A 23,211-nucleotide genomic window follows, 5' to 3' on the forward strand; every position below is an offset into this window, starting at 1 on the left:
CTTACGACAGGTAACATGGACACCATTTATGTCATTATAACATGTTTAAACAAAGAGAAACGAACAGAACAGGACAGAATGATACAGCGTTCAGTGAAAACACAGGAGTACACGTGTGTGAAGAATGAACAAGGAGCTTTTCTTTAGGCTTTCACAGATACAACAGTACAGCAGATGAGAGAATACAGACCAGGATTAAGTACACTATATAAAAAGGTGCTCTTTCAACGCACAATGAGTACAAACAATATTCCAGACACGCTGGTATCACTACAAACACTGTAATCCTTTAAATTGGTACTTTTATCATTTCATCATATAAACGCCAAAAGGCCAAATCAAGGCGTGAGGACTGTATTTTCGGACATAGATTAGAACATCCTGAAATGTTTTATTCCAATAAACATTTTGTAGTGATTAAAGAACAACACATTATTATTATTATTATTTTTTTAATGCATTTAGAGTTACTTCTAATGTTGAAACAAGTCAGTTCCAACACTTCTTTCCTCACTAATCTCTCTCAAAGTAAAAAAGCAGCTGGTTACCGGAAACTCCTCTGTCCTGAAGATCTTAAAGCGCACCTATTATGGATTTGAAACATGCCTAATTTTGCTTTAAAGCTCTCATACAATAGATTTACACGCATCCGAGGTCCACTTTAACGCGCTCATGATTTAAACTGCAGCGTTACCCTTTTTTCCCTCCCAGTGTCACAAACGACTCGTTCAACGATCCGTTCTAAAAGATTCGTTCTAAAATCCTCCTTTCAGAGAGCATACTCTGCTCTGATTGGTCAACCGCTGTGTTTCAAAAAGGAAACGCCCACTACCATAACGAGTTTCAGCTCCGTCCGCCAGCGAGCAGCCGATGAAGATCAGAGGCGGGGCTTTATGTCACAAACGTACGTAGTTTAGTACAGGAAGTAAAGTCCGGAATCACTAACGACTCGATTCAGCCGTTCGGAATCGATTCCTTCTTTTGGGAGTCGATAACTCGGTTTGTCGTGCGCTTTGATTTTTGAAACTTTGCAGACGTTTTTACGTTCACAGACGGCAACGTATATATAACACGCTGCATGAAAGGTAATATTTGAAAAACCATAATAGGTGCCCTTTAAAGTTACATCTTTATTTCTGACTCTTATAAAGCACTGACACTGGAGACTCCTTCCATAAACTGACTTAGAAACGTGTCCTTACACAAAGCCTATATAGCCGTATTAACGATTATACATGTTTATATACAGTACTGTGCAAAAGTATTAAGCACACGCAAAGAAATGCTCTAGAGCAAAGATACATTCGAAAATAATTCAATTAAATGTTTGGACTAAAAAAAAAACAACAATTCCACAAAGAGCAGTAAACAGCAATAAACAATACAAATCAATATTTGGTGTGACGACCCTTTGCTTTAAAATCAAATGGTCCCAGGTACAATTTGTGCAGTTTTCGAAGGAAATGTGCTGTAAGTTTTATTGCGCATCGTGCAGAACCAGCCACGGTTCTTCTGGAGACTTTCACTTTGACCCAGCAGCAAACCTTATGTTGTGGTGTTTTGTTTTTTTTTGTCTGAAAAGTGGCCTCTTATGTAATATCCTGCCGTGTTTACTGACATAAAAAACGATTTCCCTAACATTTAATTTTGTGCTGGAAGATCTAAAATGTTTATATACGGACTCGATCACGAAGAGGTCATAAAATAAAAATCTAACACAAAGTTTGTGCTATTAAAAAAAAAAAAAAACGGGTGCGTAAGACTTTTTCACATTTATAAATCCAAACATTTTTTTTAAAAAATAATTAAATAAAAAATGCATGTTGTGAAATTATATAATCGTCGTTTTTGAGAACTGTTTGGCAGAAATCATTAGAAATCATGTTGCTAAATTTCAAAGTACATTAAGGCTCACTTCATTAAGAGTACACACTGCATTAGTCAACATGAACAACCCGTGAACTTACAAATATATTCATCGATGCTATGAACGACGCACAACGCACGTGTTGATTATGTGACTTAATCTTTTAAAGAGGAATTAATACGCCGTTACCGTGTGTAATCCTAGCGGTGCGTCAATGCTGTAATACACGGTTTGTTCGTGTCGGTTATGAGAACCTCAGATGAAAGCTTTTATTGTTCGTCGTTATCTGAAAAATCTTCTTAATCTTCTTGAGGCTTCCATTACAATACGAGTGGGAATATTTCGCTTTCTGAACACTTGAATAACATTCACAACGGATAGAAAATAGGAATTTTAGTGGGTCTCCATGGAGAATTGGACTTTATAGTCCGGAAAGTATGGTAGTCCATGTAGAATAACATTTTTAAAAAAAAAAAAACGTTTTAAAGAAGAAAACTGCAATAACAGAAGACTGGCGTTTACTATTAGAAATCCCAACGAACATATTAACGACTTCAAACTAAGACAAGAACTTATATTTGGTCTGAAAGAAATACTGCTGTGACACACGGCTGCACGCAATACAACATATTTAACACTATACCAACACACTATACCATTTAAGTAGTACAGTCGAGCTCTTAGAGGTGCGGAGGTAATCCGGTGAATAAATCCATACCTTATTTTCATTCTGATTACATCAGAAGGAAGAATGTTCAATAATAAGGGCTTGATTTGATCAAATTAAGCAGCTTCATCTAGACGTCTAGTGCCGATATAGCGTTGGATTACAATGGTCAACGTTTCATCACGGTTCACGATGCATCATCACAATATTGCATTTAATATACAGTATCGTGCAAAGGATTTTAAAGAAAGGAATTGTAAAGATTCTGTGACGTGAACACAAAGCATCCAAATAATCAATATACTGTACGGGTATATTAAACAAGTAAAACGATTAAAAATTCACGTTAAATCCGTAAATTTCCATGCAAGCTTTGAAGGAGGTTTCTTAGAGAACTACATTTCTCTGTAACGTTTTCTCCCCTAACCGCCCCTGCCAAAAATAATGAGACTTGGTACACTCTTAGAAAAAAATATGCTTCTTTAAAGGCTCCTTAAAAAGGTTCATTAAAAAATTAAAGGCTCATACCCTATTACAAGGGTTTCACATTGAACCCTTTAAAGATAGAACCCAAGAACAGAGTAAGTCCTTATCAGAAATGCTTTTTATTGGAAGCTAAGAACCCATATTAATTCCTTAAAGAACCTTTTTTCCTATTAACTGGGTAATTATTAGGTACAAAGTCCAAATTAGGGGTAATTATTCAGTTAAAACAATGCATTTTTTTCTACTGCAACTCATACAGCGGACTAAAAGAAAAAAGAAAAACACGCATTTAAGGCAAAACGTATATAAGAATATACCGTATGTCAGCTAAGACTTTTGCACAGTACCGTATATAACAATGCATATGTTAATCAGTTGAAAATGTTGAAATTCAGTATAGATTTTTGTTTGTTTATTCGATAGTGGCTAGCATTTTTACTTCTAGAGGCAACGTTTTACGTTTGGTTTTAGCTTCATTTCAGATTTTACGTTACAAAGCAGCGAATTCATATTCAAGTCCGACGGAACTAAATGTTCTCTCTTAGCTCGAATTTAATTGTAGTTTTTCGTATTTAACGTCAACAACGTCTACGTACGTCTGCGTCAGTTTACACGGACGATGTTTTCCGTGCTACCAGGCGAGCTCGTCCCGATTCAGTGCATCACGAGTGACAAAATGTGTCTGATCACAATAATTTGTCTCAAATCTCTCAATACATCACATAAGAGTGTATCAGAACATACCGAGCTGTGTCTGGACTACACTCATTGCCTTTACCATTAGCACAGTGTTGCTACACTACATCCCTCCCAAGAAGATTCTAAATAAGTACTATAATATAGAGTAATATTTTAACTCCGGTCTGCTTTGAGCAAGGTGGAGTACCGCCTTGGTGCCGGTTTGGATCGTCTGGGACAAAAATCCCGCTCCAACAACAAGGAAGTGCTTTAAATTCATATTGTAAGGTGCAGTATGCTTTGGGCATTAATACACATTGACATGTATCAATCACGTGGAAAGCCCTCGAGATCTGAAACAATACAATTGAGAGTTTAGAGAGACTTATAGAGACTAACTAGGAATACTGATGGGGACCATAACAACATTCAGACCTCTAACGCATATCGCCAATTAAATACATATAGAAATTCTTTCAGTTGTTACTGAACAAATGGGAAGACACACACATGAACATCGATTAACTTCAGGCCCAAATCTTCACGTACTTGCTTTCTTTTAACATCGTGAACCATTTAATCATACTGTTTGAACAAAGAAGTTGAACAAAGAAATCTGGTGCAATTCCAGCTTTAAAATTTTAGTAGGCGGGGCTTAGGAAACCAATGAACAAAACGTGGTAAGAAAAAGAAAAAAAAAAAAAAAAAGAGGTTTTTTTGGTTTGGTCAAAAAACAAAAACAACAACAAAAAAACACCCCTGCAAATTTGATTTATAGTCATCTATCTTTTTAGGTGTATTTAATATCACCTTGAGTATCATAACACAGAAAAACTGCATTTCACATTTCCAGGTAGGTTTAAAAGATTGCTTTATCAACTGCATCTAGAACAAGAACTACATTTCAGTCCTTCTGAATTCCCGTGGAATGATAAGACATACAGTATGTAATGCTATAATATGACGAATATTGACCTTAGCTATAATTCTCCAGTATATTCAATATATATAGCAAATATAACTATACTTACATACCTACATAATTTGATTTTAATATTAATGGCAGCTACATTTGAAGGCTATATACTGTAATACCAAATATGGCACATGGGTTTTTACCTCTCTCAAGGTAACAGGAATTTCTTTTCAGGCTGAGGAGCATTAGATACTTGGTTTATACACAAAATCTAAACAGGAAGTACCTCTAGCTTGGCAAGGAAACAGTTCAGTAGTTACGCGTCTCTCGAGTGGGTCCGTGCGGTTGGGAACACAGAATGCTGTCCGACGTCCTTCGGGTCCGAAGAACACCGATCTGTCACATACGCCGTATTGTCGGGGGCGGGGTCAAACTCTGTGGGCGGAGCCTCTGTGGAAGGGTCCCTGACCTGAAAGCACTTTTCGCGATGAGCTTTCAGCATGTTGGAGAAACGGAAGCGCTGGCCGCACTTCTCGCACGGGTACGGCTTCTCGCCGGTGTGTGTGCGCCGGTGCCTCTTCATGTTAGGACGGCTGGTGAAGCTTTTCCCGCAGATCTCACATATGTACGGCTTTTCACCTAGGACGTGCGAATGTGAAGCCTTAGTAAACATATTTCACATATTAAGAATGATAAAATATTGCTTTGTGGTTTGTTTGTTTGTTTGTTTTTTAAACAAAATGATGACCACTTGGTGACTCTCTACGTGTGTCCAAACCTCGAGTCATTTCAAGGATAGGAAGCAAAGAAGGGACGCAAGGAAAGGAAACAAGGAAGCACAATCACGGACTTGATGGTTCGAACCTCCAAGGAGTCATTCGACAAACTTCCCTCGAGTTGTCCTTTAAGATGTTGGCTGCAATTCAATCATTCATTGATTCTTCTCTAATAACCACTTCATCCTGGTTAGGGTCACGGTGGATACGGAGTCTATCCTGGGAACGCTAGGTATGAGGTGGGAATACACCCTGAATGGGATGCAGTTCATCACAAGGCGCTGTATAAACAATCGATCATTCATACCTAGGAGCAATTTAGAGTTGCCAATCCTCCTACAGAGGAAGAGGTGGGCGGAAACCGGAAAACCCAAAGGAATCCGACATAGACACAAGGAAAACATGCAGAACTCCAGACAAACCGTAACCCAAGGTTAGGACTGAACCAGGAACCCTGGATGTGTGAGGTAGCAACGCTATGAGCTGCGTTTCGGTATTGTTTTTTTGACCGTAAGTGATGCCGCTTCGCCGAAACGAGCGAGGACGCCTCGTTTGGTGGTAGTTCCTCCGTTCTCGTGTCCTATCCTTGAATACTTTCCTCAGAAAGAGGAGCTAGGATACAAAGAACGAAATGCAAGCAAAGGAAACCCAATTAAGGACCAGGCCTCCTAGAGGTTATTCGACCCCTCTGAATCACCAGTTTACCTACAGGTATGTTCCACTTAGGCGTGAGGAATGCGCCAAGGTACATCCGAGAGTCAGGATTGTATCGGGGGACCACAGTTGCACCTCTGATTCAATATTGGAACGTAGATTCAATCACGCTTATTGCGTTTATGGGCTTAAATTTACCACGGATTGGATCAACACCAGCTCTAAACCCAGCTTTCCGAGTAAAAACAGCCCTCGTAGAAGAAGCTCTCTTTGCAGGACGGAGTAAAATACGAACGAGTAGAACATTCCGGAATCTTAAATCTGCGTTTAACCGCGTCGAAATGTTACCTGTGTGAGTTTTCATGTGTTCGTCGAAGTACTGCTTCATGTTGAAGTCTTTGCCGCACCACTGACACATGAACTGCTTGTGGCCGATGTGGATGCTCATATGCGACCGCAGCTGGTACTTGTACTGGAAACGTTCGTTGCAATTCTGCAAAACACGCAGTCAGAGATTAAACAGATGCTGTTCGCCGAAAGGCTAATTATAAAAAGGTATAACACGAAACATTTACCTCACACGTGAAGGGTTTCTCTCCTGAATGCTGGAGGAAGTGGACTTTGAGGGACATGCTCCGTTTGAAAGACTTGCCACACGTCTCGCAGGTGAACGGCATTTCCTTCGTGTGAGCTGAAAACGCAAGCAACCGTTCAGGAAGCTTTAAAACACAGTGGCTTTGGCCTGCGTCCAGATTATTGTCAAAAGGCTGCTAACTCACCAACCATGTGCTTGCGAACATGAGCCATGGTAAAGAATTTCTTCCCGCATATCTCACAAGTGAATTTTTTCTCAGCGTAACCGTGGACGATTTTATTGTGCTCGTGTAGGGACCAAAGCTTCTTGAAGTCTTTGCCGCAGGTAAGACACTGAGAAAAACATAACAAGGGGACAAAAATAAATGACAGAACGCACGGAGTGTTATATACGGTAACTTCAATCAGAATTTAGGAGAAGCTATTCATCCGAGTCTCAAATAAAGCGATAGTTTATTATCGCCGCAGTAAGTCAGAACCCGTGTGTACCTGTATGTTCTTCTCACAGTCAGTCTGCTGATGCAGGAGCAGCTCACTATCCCGAAGGAAGCAGGCGCCACACTTGTCACATCCCTGCATGTAGTTATGTTCAACGTTGGCGTGCATCTCCATGTCCCAGCTGTTGGTAAAGACCTGCGGGCACCTCACGCACGGGAAGCTCCGCCTCTCCTCCAGTCTCGCATCCTGTCCTAGGCCTTCCTCTTCTTCCTCCTCACCTCGCACACCCCCACATCTACCACGCCTTACCCTCATACTCGTTCTCATCGTAACCGTGGCCATGGCATCCACCGAGGATCTGGTTTGTCTGCGAGATCTCTGAGGCAGGAATTTAGGAACGCTGAAATCCAGACGCGCTGCTTCTCGCGCCTCGTCCTCGCTTGGTACCTCGTCTTCGCTTTGGTCTCCGTCTTCCTCCGAGTCGCCGTTGTCCTTCTCTGCCTCGAAGCCAGCGGGTGCCGTAGACGAGCAGCTTCCTTCCAGGCCTTTGGACACATTCAGCGTCTGGTTGTTGAGATTGAGCTCGACAATGATCTGCTTCCTGTTGAAGGAATCGTCCGAGTCTCTCGATACATCCATAGTACACTCCTCCTTGCCTGTCCCCAAATGCTGTCTTTCTCCGACGTGTGCAACATACGGGCCCCTTTCGCTCTTCGCACCAAAGATCTTGGCGCTGGATGCGTCCTGTTCCTGCTTGATCTCCATTGAGAAGTCACCGACTCCACCATTTCCGTTGCTGTTGCTCCAGGGCTGGATGTCCCGCTCAGGCTGTTCATCCCGCAACGAGCCACGTGAGAGCAGTTCGCGACATGACGACGCCACGTTGACCATCTGAAGCACGGTGGCGGCGCGCATCACATCGCGTGCATTTCCATTGTTCACCAGCAGCCTAGATGTGTAGATGAAGTCAAGGATCTGCACAAATCCCTGCGGTCGCAGTGCCTCCAGGGATAGCTCGACGCGCTGCAGCTCTTTACTGGAGGCGAAGAGCGAGTGGAAGAAGGGGCTGTAGGCAGCCAACACGCCCTTGTGTGCCTGGAACGTGGCCTTGTGGCGTAGAAGCACGATGTCCACGTCGCACAGGTCTGGCTGCAGTAACCGCTGCTCGTTCAGACGCTCCATCAGGAAAGTGCAGTGCAGGGCCATGTCCTCCACCATGGAGTACTCCCCTGATGGGTGCTCAGCGGTCTTCTCCACTATCAGCTACACGGAAACGGGACAACGTGTGAATAATGAGACTGTGACAATGCAACATTGTACTTACATGCAACTGGACAACTTTGTCATTTTACGTGCAACAATTCTTTTAGTTAGATATACAATAAATATTTTCCGGTAGTCTCTGACCCCGCCCATCCCCACAATTTCACATCTAGGCCCCTTTCCCAAAGTCCGAAGGCGGACATTTCCTGGAAAGCTGCAACTTTATGTGCCTGATAACCAGTCCCTCCAGGATTTCGCAAGTTTGCGATCGCAGAAACGAACGCAAAATCAACCGAGACGCGTCATGTGACGTCATCGCAACGCACGTTCAGCCAAAGCTCCCTTCGATTCACGTGCGTCGAACATGAATACAGCGAAAAAGTCTCGTTCACCAACAAACATCACCGCGGAAGACGATTTCCTGCGATTGCAATTTCACCAACTCGAGCAGTTTTCCACAAAAAAAAAGCTCAATCGCAAATTTTTAAAAAAGACGTAGAAACATCGGGCATTTTTGGCCGCAACGATAAATCCTGTACGGACGTATGATATATTTGTACCCTATACTTAAATAGCATAACGATGTTATTTGAAGCAAGTATATAAATATAAAGGATTCCACTACATATGAATGCAGTGCAATGTAAAACAACATCATGCCATTGCTGATTGAATAATGCCTTTCTGAAATCCCCAGCTCAGCCAACAAACAACCTTTTATTCACAAATCCAACTGACATCAGCCTGAACTTCAAATCTAAATCTACTTCTGCCTCAAAAGCTCCCGTAATTCGACCCGGAAATAAGGAACCCATCTTGCATCCTGAACTATTCAGTGCTCTGCTGGAAATGCAGCACCTAACACGAGTCTAAGAGAATAACGATGATGAAAAGACATTAAAAAAAAAAAAAAATCAGGACTCTAATGTTTCTTTCTCCGATGAGACACAGCTCCTCAAGAACACCAGCAAAGTGGCTTCTGCTACAGTTCTGTCTAACGTTACGACCCCAGAACGCACGTACCGCTTACGCTACAATGCTAATGCAAGCCTGATCAGTTTTAAGGGGCGGTCACGCTTCCGTTCACACGCACACGAATGCTGGAGACCGTAAATGCAAGCTCATGCGAAGACGTTTCGCCGCGTTCCAAAAGTTCAAGTTTGGTGACCTACGAATTTGTATCACATGAAGACGTGTGACCAAGAGAAGATCGACACGTCACCGCGACCTCTTCGGGAAGTCCAAGATGGAGGGAGCACGGATTACGGCGGTGTCGCACCATCCCGTTTTATACAACACAGCTTTAAAAGAAGCTTCAAAAGAGAAGCTGCCTGGATTGTGGTGTCGCTGCATACAGGAACGTCCATCCATCCATCCATCCATCCATCCATCCATCCGTTTTCTGGAGCCTATCCCTGGGGACTTGGGGAACGAGGCCGGGGACACCTGGGACGGGGTGCCGACCCATCGCGGGGCAGAATCGCGCGTGCACACTTTGGACAATTTGGAAAAGCATGTCTTTGGAACGGGGGAGGAAACCAGAGTACCTGGAGAAAACCGCCGAAACACGGGGAGAACATACAAACGCCGTGTACACAGGGCGGAGGCGGGAATCGAACCACCAATCCCGGAGGTTGCGAGGAAAACACGCTAACCACTTATATATTTATAATCGAACATTGAAACGAATATTAACAACAGTGCACGCATAAATAAATAAATAAATAAATAAATAAACGCCTTGGAGCGTGATGTCATATCTGGTCGCCTACCATATATTCACAGCGGATTTCGCATCCTGAAAGTCCAGTGTAGCCCCTCCCACTTTTAATTATAAGGGGGCGGGACCCCCGATTCCAAATTGTCGGGGTCAAAATGTACACAAAATGTAAATAGAGGCGTGATTCTGCATAATTTCTTCCGATCAGAATCGATGCAGGGAGGTATTACGAATCACAGCGTTCCTAAAGTATCTTTAAAAATGATAACACCATCACAGTTCTAGAAAACTCTAGGATGACAAGGTGCACCTTTAAGGAAAGAACAGACAGGTTCTGTCCTGCACAGGAGTGCTTTCTCTGCTCCAACACACCACCTTCACCTCAATTAGACTGAATCAGGTGCAGGGAAATCACTCAAATGTGCAGGACGTGGAGTAAACAATGCTGAGTCACACACACACCCACCCACACACACACACCCACACCTAAGAAGAAAAGTGAGGCACAAATAAGTCATGCACTTGGAAGCTTTGGAAACGACTGACTAGGAGAAATATTAATAGTGTGCTATGAGCTGGTCAGGCCTACAGCCACAAACATCAAGAAAGCGTTTGCAAAGGCCTGAGCTGAGCCGAGAGAGCGATCCGGAACAGAAGATCAGACCATTATAATCCGCTGCTCTTTGGTGCAAACCAGCTCCGATTCTCCTCCCCGGGATGCGCGCTGTCCCTCTCCATGAAACACCCGAGTTCCGCTTCACATCTACGCGGCGTCCTTTGCGTTCACACGGCTGCCCTTTTCCTCGCCATGTTCGCGTGCGGAATGAGGGACGTGGTGATTGGAGCTCGGAAATCATATGGGGCGCACCGGTCCGGTGCAGTTAAAGCGACAGCGTTGCGATTCCACTCCGCTCGCGCGCGCGCATTAAAAAAAAAAAAAAACAAACAAAATGTTTTATTATGACCCCATAATTTAGGCTACAAGTCAGAATCGTCGACGCGGTTTCAGTCTATTTGGAGCACCAAAGTGCGACTCGTGGGAGAGGTGAATCTTCGCATAACATCATCATAAAGTAGTGCGCAAAAAAAAAAGAAGTTTGTGAAAGCACAGAAATATGGCTTCTCTCTCTCTCTCTCTCTTACGTGTGCGCGCGCGCTCTCGTTCTCTCTCTCTCGCTATCTATCTCGCGCACCCGGAGCGAAAACGCCGTTCACGCGTGCGCGCGACTGCCGGGTTCAGGGAGTTCGTGGCAGAGTTGAACGGGTTCAACACAACCGAGTGAACCGTGCGCGGTCATTACATGCACACACTGGCCACACGGGGGCGCGAGAACACCGCAAACACCACTGCTTCCTTTTCAAAAAAAAAGAAAGAAAGAAAAAAAGAAAGAAAGCAAGCGCACGAGGTTAAGAGTCAGATTTGCAAGGAATTAAATTATTGTTCGGTTTCACAATTTCACTCCAGTGGATACATTTTCCTCCGCATTATTTATTTTGTGATGTTATCTATATTTGGAGAAAATGAGGTACTATGAGAGTGTTTTTTTTTCAGACCTTCTGGGAAGCTTTTATTTTCTAAAAACATTGTTCTTGATATTACGCATAACCTCGGGGGGGGGGGTTTCCCCCTTCATGGTTTTACCTGGAGGCCAGGTGAGTGCTTATCAGAAGTGGACATGAAGAAGGATGTGGGTGACGCTGTGGCGCCGTGGCTCAGTTGGTTAAAGCGCCTGTCTAGTAAACAGGAGATCCTGGGTTCGAATCCCAGCGGTGCCTTCACCAGGGTCAATAATAACCCCTTGTAGTGGCTCATTTTCAGCACCTAGACATGGGCTTCATAGTTTCATGAGCTAATAGAGGATATTAATTACCAACAGTAGAGCTGTAAAGATCAGATCAGACTTATATGAATATGCTAATTCTGAATTAAATAACAGTTTAGACAATCATGATTAAACATTTAAACCTCGGCTAGCAAGATGATTTGCCCAGAACTGTCATATTGTTCAAATAGTCCTCTGCATTATTTGAGTATTAACAGTAGGCCTACAGCAGATTCTGAACAAAGTTGGTCACATAGCAATAAAAAAATCACTAAATCAAGTCGCTGCACGTCGTATGGTATCATAGCAGATTGAGTGGTATCGTCAAATCGTGAATTGTCGCCATCACAATTGAAATTGCATGGTATTGTGTGGATGTCTGACGTGTACATGCCTAACAGATAGACAGATAGATAGATTGTCATGTACTGGGAGTAAATATATATATATATATATAAATATAAATAAATCATAATAAGCTGAGTGTTTGGATACGAGTTAATGAAAAACGTATTAAGCTTTGGATAGTAGTTAGCGTTGGCTCTTTTTCATTGCTCCATTTTTTAAAAATTAAAATCCTTGCAGATCTCGGAGGTATATATGACTATACCACTGCCCTGATGAATTCTCCATTTTGACTGGGGTCGATTCAGTTTTCTATAACAGCAGCTCGGACAGTAGTTCCGGCTGCAAGGCAAATCACAGATTTATATTAACGTGCTTGTTCTAATACGTTATCGTTTCTATAGAAACAGCTAATTCGCACGGACTTGTATGGTGGACGCTGTAAGCGTAATAATAAAAATATACAAAACTGTTTATTATTCAACAAAGAAAGCATCCAATCATCGATATGGTGAGGGTTTGTTTTTTTTGTTGTTGTTGTAAAGAAATGTTTATTCAATGTTTAGGTAAGGAGTCGCCAGTGTCAGTGCATTATAGCTGTACGTTTTCCACCACAGGAAAGTCTTGAGTTTAACTGGCCCAGGACCAGTGTGTGCTGTTGGATCAGCCAGTTTATAAAAACAACGGGATGTTCGGGATTCCTTATCGAATTAGAAATCGAGTCTGAGTGCTCAGTTGGCTCCTGCGTTGAGTGGGGTAGAGTGCTGCGGGTCGGAAAAGCGCCGGACCGGATGAACGTCGCTGAAAGTATGGTGGATATGGGAATAATTTAACAAGGGATTTAGCGGCTAAATAACAAAGATGGTATCTCTCTCATACGCTCACCACTGGACCGGCGTCTATTTCGTTCTTATTCGCTGTCTCCATGTCTACAAGCCCCGACTGCCAGCATTACACGCAAGACAGGAAATCGAGTATTTCTTCAGCTCGCTTAAATATTCAGCACACGTGAGTGAGAGATATCTGCAAAACAATTTTAATTGACCGATCTCCGCACAACATCATGTCCATATGAACAGGTGTTCTCTTTTACGCATGTATCAGGAGCACGCATGTAAACGGTCACGAGAATTATACCAATCCACAGAAAATATGATTCTGATCAGTCACAGACACTCTTTTCCCAAAATTAGAAACTACATTTAGAAATATTAAAAAAAATACGGGTATTCTGAACTGTATGAACTAATATAGCGCAATAATACACTTCATATACAATACGAATCTTACAAAATGACAACACCGACATTTACAGAGAGATCTATAAAATAACAATACAGGCACAAAACACCCCGGATATATACATATATACCTGTACATACGTGATAATACACTGGAATTCAAATGAAACATTCTTTATGACTGTCAGTGGAACAGACCCGAGGTCGGCAATTAAAATGAAAAGAAAAACAAAGGAAGGATAGCATCACAAACCGATAGCAAAAGAAGACAGACTGCTCGTGCTGGTCGCATCCAAGTAATAAAGAAAGAAACAGAAACAGGCCTAATACACACCTCTGAGGTCACCTTATGGTAATTAAGGGTTTGAAAAGTGACAGTTAATCCAACTAGAGCCGGTTAATGAGGTCCAGATGAAGGGAGACGACCGCACTAAATGTCAGCCCTCACATCACTGATCCGAACCTGAGATGTGTGTGTGTGTGTGTGTGTGTCGATGAAAGAGTTGGGGATGATTCAGGATTTGGACAGGATATACGGCATACTCAAGTACTTCACAGAGTGCAGTCTTCTGTCTCTGTTCTTCGCTCTCAGGCTGGATATAATGATTAAAATATTTGCATGTCAGAAAGGTTCCTGATTATGACATGTCCCGAAACCATAAATGGGAAAACCTGTCCTTTTACCCCAGTCTCCTTCGCTAGGGCTAGCTACTTGAATGACTAAGAACATCAGCATTCACATCAGGGACACACCAGACCACATGTCTATTTAACACCGAGCATCTAAACTCCACAGCATTCCATTGCTATGCCGTTCACGTTGTGATGATGACCAGTTCAGGATTGAGCTCGACCCAGGAGTGTGGGAGAGGTCTGGATCGTTGGATATTATGCCGTTCCGTCATCTCAAATGGTGGAGAAGTCGTCCATGCAGCCTGAGATACGGTGCGTGGTGGGGCTGCACTTGGTCAGCATGGTGATCTGGGTGTTGGAGGTGCTGCCGTTGCTGGCCAGAGAAGGCTGGTGGTATTTTGTGTTGGTGCCCAGAAACCTCTGCATGTGCCACCGTCGCCACTTCCGCTTGATTTCAGACTGCACCTGGAGCACAATTAGAGGAAAAAAAAATCTATTTTACGAGCTTTACACTATCTTTACTGGGAAAAGATGTTTAACTATAACCATACAAGGTGATCTTGTGCAGTCTGGGACACCACTTAAGCCAAAATTCTCAAGGAAATGCATGCTCGGTTTGTCGTAGGTGGTTTTCTGGGTGGAGATGGATGGGTTTTCCGATGCAAATGGGAATCATGTCAACGCTAAGTTCATTCAAACATCGATGCTTGGCCCCTAAATTGTTGATTGGCTGACAGTATGTCACGCCAAAAGTTCAACTGGACATAAGAGCATAATTTCTTTGTTTTAACTGTTATGTAATTAACCATGATTTTAACAATGTTCTGTACGTCACTGTAGTTCAAAATATATCCAGTGGATGGCGATAATGTATCAACAGTGCATACCGGGTAAAAAATGGTGGATAAAATAAAGACTAGCGAGCTCTATTGCACGGCTGTACGCCGAGTCTCAATCTTTGAGATTATATCATTAAAACTGCGTTTAAATTTACGAATGGCACCTAACTACTGGTTGGTTCGTTCGTTCGATAGTCGATTAAAAACGAGGAATAATGTTTGTATTACCTCGCCGTTTAGGAAACAGTACAGGATGGCAACACAGAAGCCCTGAGGGAGGAAAAAAACAGTTGAATAAATGACAAGAACAACCCTGGATTCTTAATAAAAATGACTTTACCGTCAACAAAATTTCATTTAGCAGCAATCCAACCAACGTGAAATTACAGCATGAGAATAATAATAAAATGCATATTTAATACAAACTGAAAAGGATACGGTGCTGAAAAGCAGGCACACAGATTCCGAAAATAAGATGTCAAATATGTCGATTGTATATACAGTGCACGTACAGCTGTAGTACGAGCAGATTCTGTGTCGTTATTTATTTATCTGCCCAGCGAAACCTTTTATTGCTAAAAGTGCTACAGTATTTAATTTATTGTGCAATTCATCATAAGAACAGTAGCAGCTAATAAGACAGTCCTACTGAGTCCACACTGTGTGTTCTCTATGTTCTCCCTACAGCCCTTATAAATGGATTCCCAAAACAAACAGCTGGATCAGCGATGTTCCATAACCTTTCCTAATGCTTTGGGGAATTCTACTTATTCCAGCCAGTCCAACAGATTCAATATAACTATATTTACTGCTATGGACGTGGTCGTATTTTACTCTCTGCATACTTTATTAGACTCTGGAGGACGAAAGATGGGCTGGGCATGGCGTTTCTTTCCCCTGACAGCCATTTTTGGCTGAAAAACAAACAAGTCTGGTTAATGGGAGGGGGAATGCAGATCCCAGGACGTATTCATCACTGCTGCTGCCAGTTTATGGATTTTCCTGGCATTTCAGGAATCCGACCCAGAAGAACAACAATGAGAAAGAAATAAAGAAATTGTGTGTGTGTGTGTGTGTGTGTGTGTGTGTGTGTGTTAGAGAGAGACACACACACAAAGTTCTATCACATACCTGAAAAGAGCCCAAGATAAGGTCAACCACCAGCCGCATGTAAGACCGCACGTGATGAGGCATGAAGGCAAAGATGATGTAGTTTATTCCAAACAGAGGGATCAAAAGCAAAGTCGATTTCGCCAACCTCCTGCGAAATTAGAGCGTAACAAGCGTGGAACATTCGCTCCCGTAATCATGAAGGATAACACACGGAGTCGGCAACCACGGTTACGTAAGTATATACGTGAGGAAAGTCTTTTTCTTTGCTGTCAAACGTCATATAAACGTCACGTCACGTTAATCACTGCGAATCTGGTCTAACTGAACAACATGGCTTCCACACTCTTTATTCAAGCTATATCAGCAGCGTATAAAAATAGCACTTGATCCAGCAAATCCTATTATTTTGCACTTTATCATTTCGTATTTGGAACACGCAGTTAATTACACGCACATCTTACAGTCATGTAGTACAGTCACGAGACACTCGGTCGAGGTCATGAAATGATGACGTGTGTGGGATGTAAGCGATTCGATAATGCTTTTAACTCACGATTAATAAAGTATGCCGATGTTTCGGTGAATTCGATGCGCTTTCCTGTCGAGAAAACGTACTGCTTTGAAGAATAAGCTGACCAAGCACTCATATGCTACGCGTACAGCTCACTCTAACTGTTGTTCATGCATGATTTTAACAATTATATATGTCAGTCCACAAAGTAAGCAACTCTTGTAATGTCATCCATGTGGGGGGGGGGGGGGGGGGTGGACTTACTATATGGAGGATATTCTCTTTTCATTCATTAATTAATGAACAATGTCATCTTTACGTATTCAATATCAGCCTCGAATAGCGTTCGATACATTTCTTTCTAATACTTTCTATTTTTACTACCCAAAACATAAACTTCAGCATGACACATTGTGGTAACAATAAACTGTCAGACAGAGGGCTCGCACCTCGCTCGAGCGGACATCGCACGCAAAAAATGTGCTAAGATCAGAGTTATGAGTCATAACACTGTTTTACTCAAACTCCGCTGCACATGCGCAACTCTATGTACGGCGCCGTAGTCCGTAGTTCCGTCTGAGGTCTGAATACCGATGTGTGCATTTTTTTTTAACTCTCGATTTTCAATTCAACATGCTGTTTATAAACCCTGTGAGGATGAGCCTGCTCTGATTCACGTCATGCACTGCAAACTCACGAGTACTGGTTCGATTCGCTTCTGCCGATGTCCCTGCAGTTGATTTTCTGGCGGAGAATCCGGATGATGCATATGAAGAGGATGAAATTCAACTGCAAATATGGACATTCACTGATTATGACACATGTTCAGCTACGAGTCCGGGCTATAGTAAAAGGCTAAGCAACTCACCAGGATTGTTAGCAAAATGGGGGTTTTTATGATCCACCACAGATGGTCGTCAATAAAATCCCAACATCTGTAAAGGAAACAAGACAGTGCCATTTTGATATATTTTCCATATACATTTCGATTTTTCATTCTGACCTACTTTTGGTTCGAACACGACGAATGCACTGGTTTAATGGTGCTTGGTTTAATTTGGTCAAAAATTTTAACTGATCACCCCCCCATACCCCCTCCCCCCGACGTACGTCGAACGGAAGACCTTTTGTGACGTCTGAACTCTTTAGTTTTGCTTATGTGGCTTACAGCTAGTCTAATTCCTCACACACTTGGCTTGAAATAAAAACGGTGCAACTCCCGTCCAAAATCGACGTTCTTGTGGCTTGTAGTACGAATACGTTCGCCCTGAGGTTAACTATAAGCTAGCGCGCTCCAAAACAAGGACAAAATTCGCGTTCAAAAGAAATTTACGGTCTCTTTCTTCCACCGATACGGCTCGACCATTTCGATGACGTCATTCTGCACTCGTCAGATTTCCCGTCCAATCAAACGCTCTCCGGAATCTGAAGTGTCCCGCGTCCGACATGATAAAAATCCCCTTGCCAGAGCTGCCGTTGGATGTTACACGTTAAAGTTCAAACATTTTTGTAGCTGTTTGCTCCGAGTGTCCCCGAGTACCCGATACCAGAGGATGTGCTGTGGAAGGGTGTGACTGAGCCGTTTTTAGCTCCGAGACGTCATTTTGTCCGTTTTTACAGAAAACAGTTTCAGAAACCACATAAGAAAGTCTGATGAGTAAGTTTGAAGGGAGTGTGTGATGACTTCACGTATTAGTTATCTATCTTGGCTGGTCTACTGCATTTACCGAATGAGAATATTTGTGTAATTTAGGTGTTTTGTTTTTTTTTTGTTTTTTTGCCAAACACTCCGTTCACTTCCAGGCAGCATGATTCATAAACTGAAACCTGGATCTGACTTTCGCTGCTGAGCCGCACTGAACGTTATGTCTACCAGATTTACTGAGGGCAGTTAATCCTGTTTTCGATATGTTTCCGAGGCTGTTTTACGAGAAGAAAACGGCTGGCTTGTATTTCCAGGTGGAACTACTACGTCTGTACGATGTTAATGGACGCTAAGTGTCAGTCTCTGTTTACTCTGAAGAGTATAGCACTGCTGTAAGCGTTACAAATAATGACCGGCTATATATATCCAGATATATTCACTCTAACACACACACACACAGATGTCATGCAAATAAGTGTCTGAGTGATTACGGTTTAATCGCTGTAAGGTCCCAGGCGTGCTTGAGAGCTGCTGTTCGAAGCAGCTAACTTTGCTAAATGTATAAATACTTTATTTATTATTAGTAGTATTAGTAGTACTAGTAGTAGTATTTGTATAGAACCTGCCATACATAAAGTACAAACTGCTTCACATGGAAATTAAAAAGAATAAAAATAATTAGAGGCAAAATATGAGCAACAATAATCCGTGTAGCAGCATGATATTTAACACTGTTATTGTTGATGTTATTTATATTGCTTTTTCAGCACAGAATGCAAGCGATACCATTAAAATGTTGCATTGGTGCTACCAGCACCATGTTTTTTTTTTTGTTTTTTTTTATCAAACTGACAATTTTGTACTAAATGTTATTGTGTAATGTTATGCAAGGGTGCTCAAACTTATGACCGCAGCATAGATTTCAATTGAAGAACAACAAGGCAAATATCTACCGTTCATTCGAGCTGAACTTTCCCCTCAGACGTACGCAGACGTAGAAACGCCATGCGTCTTACTAAAAGCACTTCCTGGTTCCGGTAGAAGTGTAGCTCGATTAAAGTTACCATGACGTATATTTGCGTTTTTAGTTATGGTTTTTAGATTAGCGCCCGTCATTTCAAGTGACTATTTATGAGCCTTACTAAAAAAGTAACCATAGCAATACTGATGCTCTGTAATCTCTACCAGCGTCATGTGATTTAAAACGAAACAACAACAACAACAACAACAAGAAAAACCCCAATACACTCAGGGATACCGGATATAAATCACACACCCTACGCTACGAACCATGGATATAATTATGCCATTAATTACAATGTAATTACAAAGCGCAAAGTTACGCTATGGAGTTATATTTACGGCATTTTTAAAAAATAACAAAGTGCTCACCGAATCACTAATAAAGTGTAGTAACAGTGTGTTTAATACTGATACACACTTGAACTCACGTGTGAAGTCAATGTAATGACGGACATAATCACATATATTGAGCCCATATACTACACAATTAACATCTTTTTTTTTTTTTTTTTCAGGTTACATTTTGTTTGATTTGCTGTTGTTTATGCGTTATTTTCTACGGCAGCATCCGTGAGAAGGATCAAACTAAGAACTGTAGCTTGTGCATGCGATGTTCTTGAATATCGGCTCGGCTCGAGCGAGCGTACGTTTTTTAGAGACGCCGTCACGTCGTTGTGCGCGGCCGTTAATCCTGAACTGGATTCGATTCTGGCTCGTTTGTAAAGCGGCTTCGAGCAAAAAGCGTTCGCGAGACGAATAAATATACACGCACGCTCTGTTCTATAAATAAACAGTTCTGACCTTAGCGATGACACGCCATCTATTTCCAGTATGAAAGCAAAGCATTACAATGACATCACTAACGCCGAATTGTTTCTCGTCAGCTGTGTATATGCGTGCGTAAATTACGTATATACAGTATTAATGGACGTCGAGCTTGCTATAACGCTAAACCGAAGCGTCGTAGGTGATGCTGCCTCGCTCCAACTCAAACACAGCGTTTACAGACCACCTAGCTTTGGATCGGAAGAAATGTGTTTTGACGCGACATTTCTTTTGTGTACACCAAACCCTGATAGTTAGTGGCTTCGAGGTTGAGTAAGCTTCCCGCGAGGCATCTGCACGCAACCGTCTTCAAGAATAAATGTTTGTGTGCGTTAAACAAATCTGTGTGGGGGTTTTTAAATGGCTCTGGGAAGAAAGATAAAAATAAATAAATAAATAAAAACGACAAGCACTGAAGAAGCACTTACCCGACATCATGCAAGTAGACTTTAGTAATGCTCCATATGGTGATGAAGAGAGCTGGGACTCCTGTTAGAAAGAAACACACACATGGGCTGGGTGATAAAGCTGACTTTCAGTCGTAACACAAAGCACAACGTAACAGGGCACCTGGTTTCCAAAAAAATATTTCAGCTGATGCATTTGATTTGAAGGTGTTTTGAGCTAGGGAGTGGAGATAGCTGGACTTGCATGTTCATCTTCAAAATATTTATCCAAAATATCTGAAGGGTTTGTCAGTTCTATTACACTCTGCTTTTTAAATGGTGTGTGTGTGTGTGTGAGTCACACCGGTGATATCATGAAACTGTTATGACACTGCGATCCAGTGGTATGAATCGGTGTACATAGTTTTTCCTCACAGGACCAGCGGAGTCCTTGCTGCTTTAAGTGCGTTTTTTTTTTTTTTTCTTTTTCGTTCATGATCGCTGTGTCAGTCTTCTGGAGCGCTCGCCGAGATCTCAAATGTCACGTCAACCTTTTTTCCCACTTTGCACAGGTTGCATATGTTGTTTTTGATTTCACGCGGTTGAAAAGTCAGACCACTGAGAGCAAAACTCAAGGCCCTTTGATATCGCATCGCATCGTTTTGGAAACGTAGTACTCGACGGTACGGCGTTAATGAAACCTAGCACGACTCGTATTCGTATTGGGTTATAGATCATATTCTATGTTGCTTATTAGTGGCTCTTACACTATAGTGCTCTTAGTGCTGGTCAGAAGGTGCCGATTCATTTTCTAGAACAGTAACGCAGCTGCAAATCAAAGCTTTATAATAATGATAACGATAATGAGTCTTTATTGGTCACATGTACAGTAGAGCACAATGAAATTGTTCTTCGCAGATCCCAGCCTGTCAGGAAGTTGGGGTCAGAGCGCAGGGTCAGCCGTGATACAGCGCCCCCTGGAGCAGAGAGGGTTAAGGGCCTTGCTCAAGGGCCCAACAGTGACAGCTTGGCAGTACTGGGGCTTGAACCCCCGACCTTAAACCGACCTATAAAACGTACGTGTCGTGCTTTAATGATTAAAAAATGGAAAGGTTGGCGAATTGCTGTAGTATAAGAGGAATAAAACACTTCAGAATGGGCTGTTATAGGAAAATAATCAACTTCAGGATTACGTTGGGCTACACCCCACTACCCCATGGTCGATTTTTTTTTTCCCTATAACAGCACAGCACGGGGTGTTTTGTTCCTTACACAACTGGACGCTATAAGTTCCATGAAAGTAATAAATACAGGCTGTTTTGCTGAACTCTGGTTAAAAAAAAACAACACAATTTATCTTCCTAATAAAACTTTGTTTATGGTTAGCGTACTATAATCTGATTCTGACTTCAAGCTGAACTTCCAAACGCAGCTGTTGCAACAACGACATCGAACCAGCTTCATCGTAACCGTGCTGTTGATTACGGACATCACAACAACTGTAAATCTGAGCTTGCTCACTCACCCCAGCCAATCAGGATGTACCACCAGAAATACTTCTTGTGGGAAAAGAAGGAGACGGCGAGGAGCGCGTGTAAGTAGAGGCCCTCCACAAGCAGCCAAAAGAAGCTGGCCATGATGCCGTACTGGAAGAACACCATCGCAGCCTTGCATCCTACCTGTAATAAATAAAGCCCATGTTTACTATCGTTTAACTGCGTGTGTATATACAGCATCACATTTCGGCAACGTTTATATATAAAGAGGATGTTTTGCTTTACAGCTGCGTTAACATCGGGGAAGGAAGTGTTGTGTAACGACAGTAAAAAAAAAAAAAAAAGAAAAAAAAAAAAAAGAGGATTTTAGAGGGAACTGAAAGTCATTCATCAGATAAAAATTAGTGTCAGAGTTCTTAAGGTTGCGCTGTTAGACCGGGGATTAATGGCGGGACGATATATTGTGATAAGGACATATCGAGATACTGACATTACAAAAAAGCCGGACACACTTCGAACATGTTACAAGAGTAAAACAGGACAGAGAAATTTCTACACAGGTTAGAAATATTCTAGTAGATTCCTTAGCCAAATAACGAATACTTGTAGTGTATATCTAAATAAAGAAAAGTTATTTTCTAAAGACAGTCCCTCGAGGATTTCCAAGCGTTTTTGGCAGCATCAATCACAACAACAAAAAAAACCCTCTATGTATAGACTGTAAATGTTTAATTTTGCACCAGATCTGCGAGTCTAAGGGTGCTTTGACACTTATTTTCCGACAAGCGCCTCATGTGATACGCACACTGTAACCATGACAACGCTGCTCCAAGTCCTAGCTGATGTCAGCTTACTAACTAGCCTAGCTGAAGTGAAATCTGATTAATTATTGAGTAATGAAGAACTTTATATTCACTCACTAGCAAGATTCATTTTTTTCACACGCACTCTGTCCTCCATGTTTGTTTTTGTCACTTGTCCCCAGAACTTGCTTCCTGATTGGTCAGGAGGTTTAAAAAAAAAAAAAAAAAAAAAAAAAAAAAAAGCACTTCAGGTCACTAGCAGCTATCTGAAAAGTTGAAATTCTTTCAATTTTGTAAACTCGACTGTGATTAAGAAGGGAAAAAATACACAGGTGGCAGATTCCCAAAAGAATTCCATGTAATAACAGCAAATCTGAAAACAGCCTCGTGTAGCGAACACGTAACGAACGCCTGTCTCAACCAAAATCACTTCAGATACGTCTCGTAAAAGTGATCGTGTTTTTCCCCC

At 42.0% G+C, this 23,211-nt stretch overlaps 2 protein-coding genes and 1 non-coding gene across 4 annotated transcripts in view; 1 reads left to right on the top strand and 2 right to left on the bottom strand.

Annotated features, from left to right (window-relative positions):
* zbtb47a (zinc finger and BTB domain containing 47a) overlaps window positions 1–11,591 on the bottom strand; it is a 21,675-nt gene extending 10,084 nt beyond the window's left edge. Inside the window, exons 1-6 of one of the 2 annotated variants that reach the window (XM_053651702.1) lie at window positions 10,724–11,591; window positions 7,128–8,339; window positions 6,824–6,971; window positions 6,620–6,735; window positions 6,393–6,537; window positions 4,901–5,253 (exon numbers count right to left, since the gene is read on the bottom strand). In XM_053651702.1, the coding sequence (XP_053507677.1) occupies window positions 4,931–5,253; window positions 6,393–6,537; window positions 6,620–6,735; window positions 6,824–6,971; window positions 7,128–8,339; window positions 10,724–10,726 (1,947 nt within the window). In that variant the 5' untranslated portion in view covers window positions 10,727–11,591 and the 3' untranslated portion in view covers window positions 4,901–4,930. Of the gene's footprint in view, window positions 1–118; window positions 5,254–6,392; window positions 6,538–6,619; window positions 6,736–6,823; window positions 6,972–7,127; window positions 8,340–10,723 lie in introns of those variants that run through there. The other variant, XM_053651701.1, reaches the window with a different exon arrangement.
* Window positions 11,592–11,761: 170 nt separating this feature from the next.
* Window positions 11,762–11,835, top strand: trnat-agu (transfer RNA threonine (anticodon AGU)). The gene has a single exon. It is a non-coding gene; the product is annotated as a tRNA-Thr (tRNA).
* Window positions 11,836–14,268: 2,433 nt separating this feature from the next.
* The window catches only part of vipr1a (vasoactive intestinal peptide receptor 1a), a 29,187-nt gene continuing 20,244 nt past the window's right edge, over window positions 14,269–23,211 (bottom strand). The window contains exons 7-13 of the mRNA XM_053651706.1: window positions 21,969–22,122; window positions 20,486–20,546; window positions 17,433–17,499; window positions 17,262–17,353; window positions 16,072–16,201; window positions 15,169–15,210; window positions 14,269–14,566 (exon numbers count right to left, since the gene is read on the bottom strand). Of these exons, the coding sequence (XP_053507681.1) occupies window positions 14,375–14,566; window positions 15,169–15,210; window positions 16,072–16,201; window positions 17,262–17,353; window positions 17,433–17,499; window positions 20,486–20,546; window positions 21,969–22,122 (738 nt within the window). The 3' untranslated portion in view covers window positions 14,269–14,374. The remainder of the gene's footprint in view (window positions 14,567–15,168; window positions 15,211–16,071; window positions 16,202–17,261; window positions 17,354–17,432; window positions 17,500–20,485; window positions 20,547–21,968; window positions 22,123–23,211) is intronic.

This window comes from Ictalurus furcatus, chromosome 20 (assembly GCF_023375685.1).
Source record: "Ictalurus furcatus strain D&B chromosome 20, Billie_1.0, whole genome shotgun sequence".
NCBI lineage: Eukaryota > Metazoa > Chordata > Actinopteri > Siluriformes > Ictaluridae > Ictalurus > Ictalurus furcatus.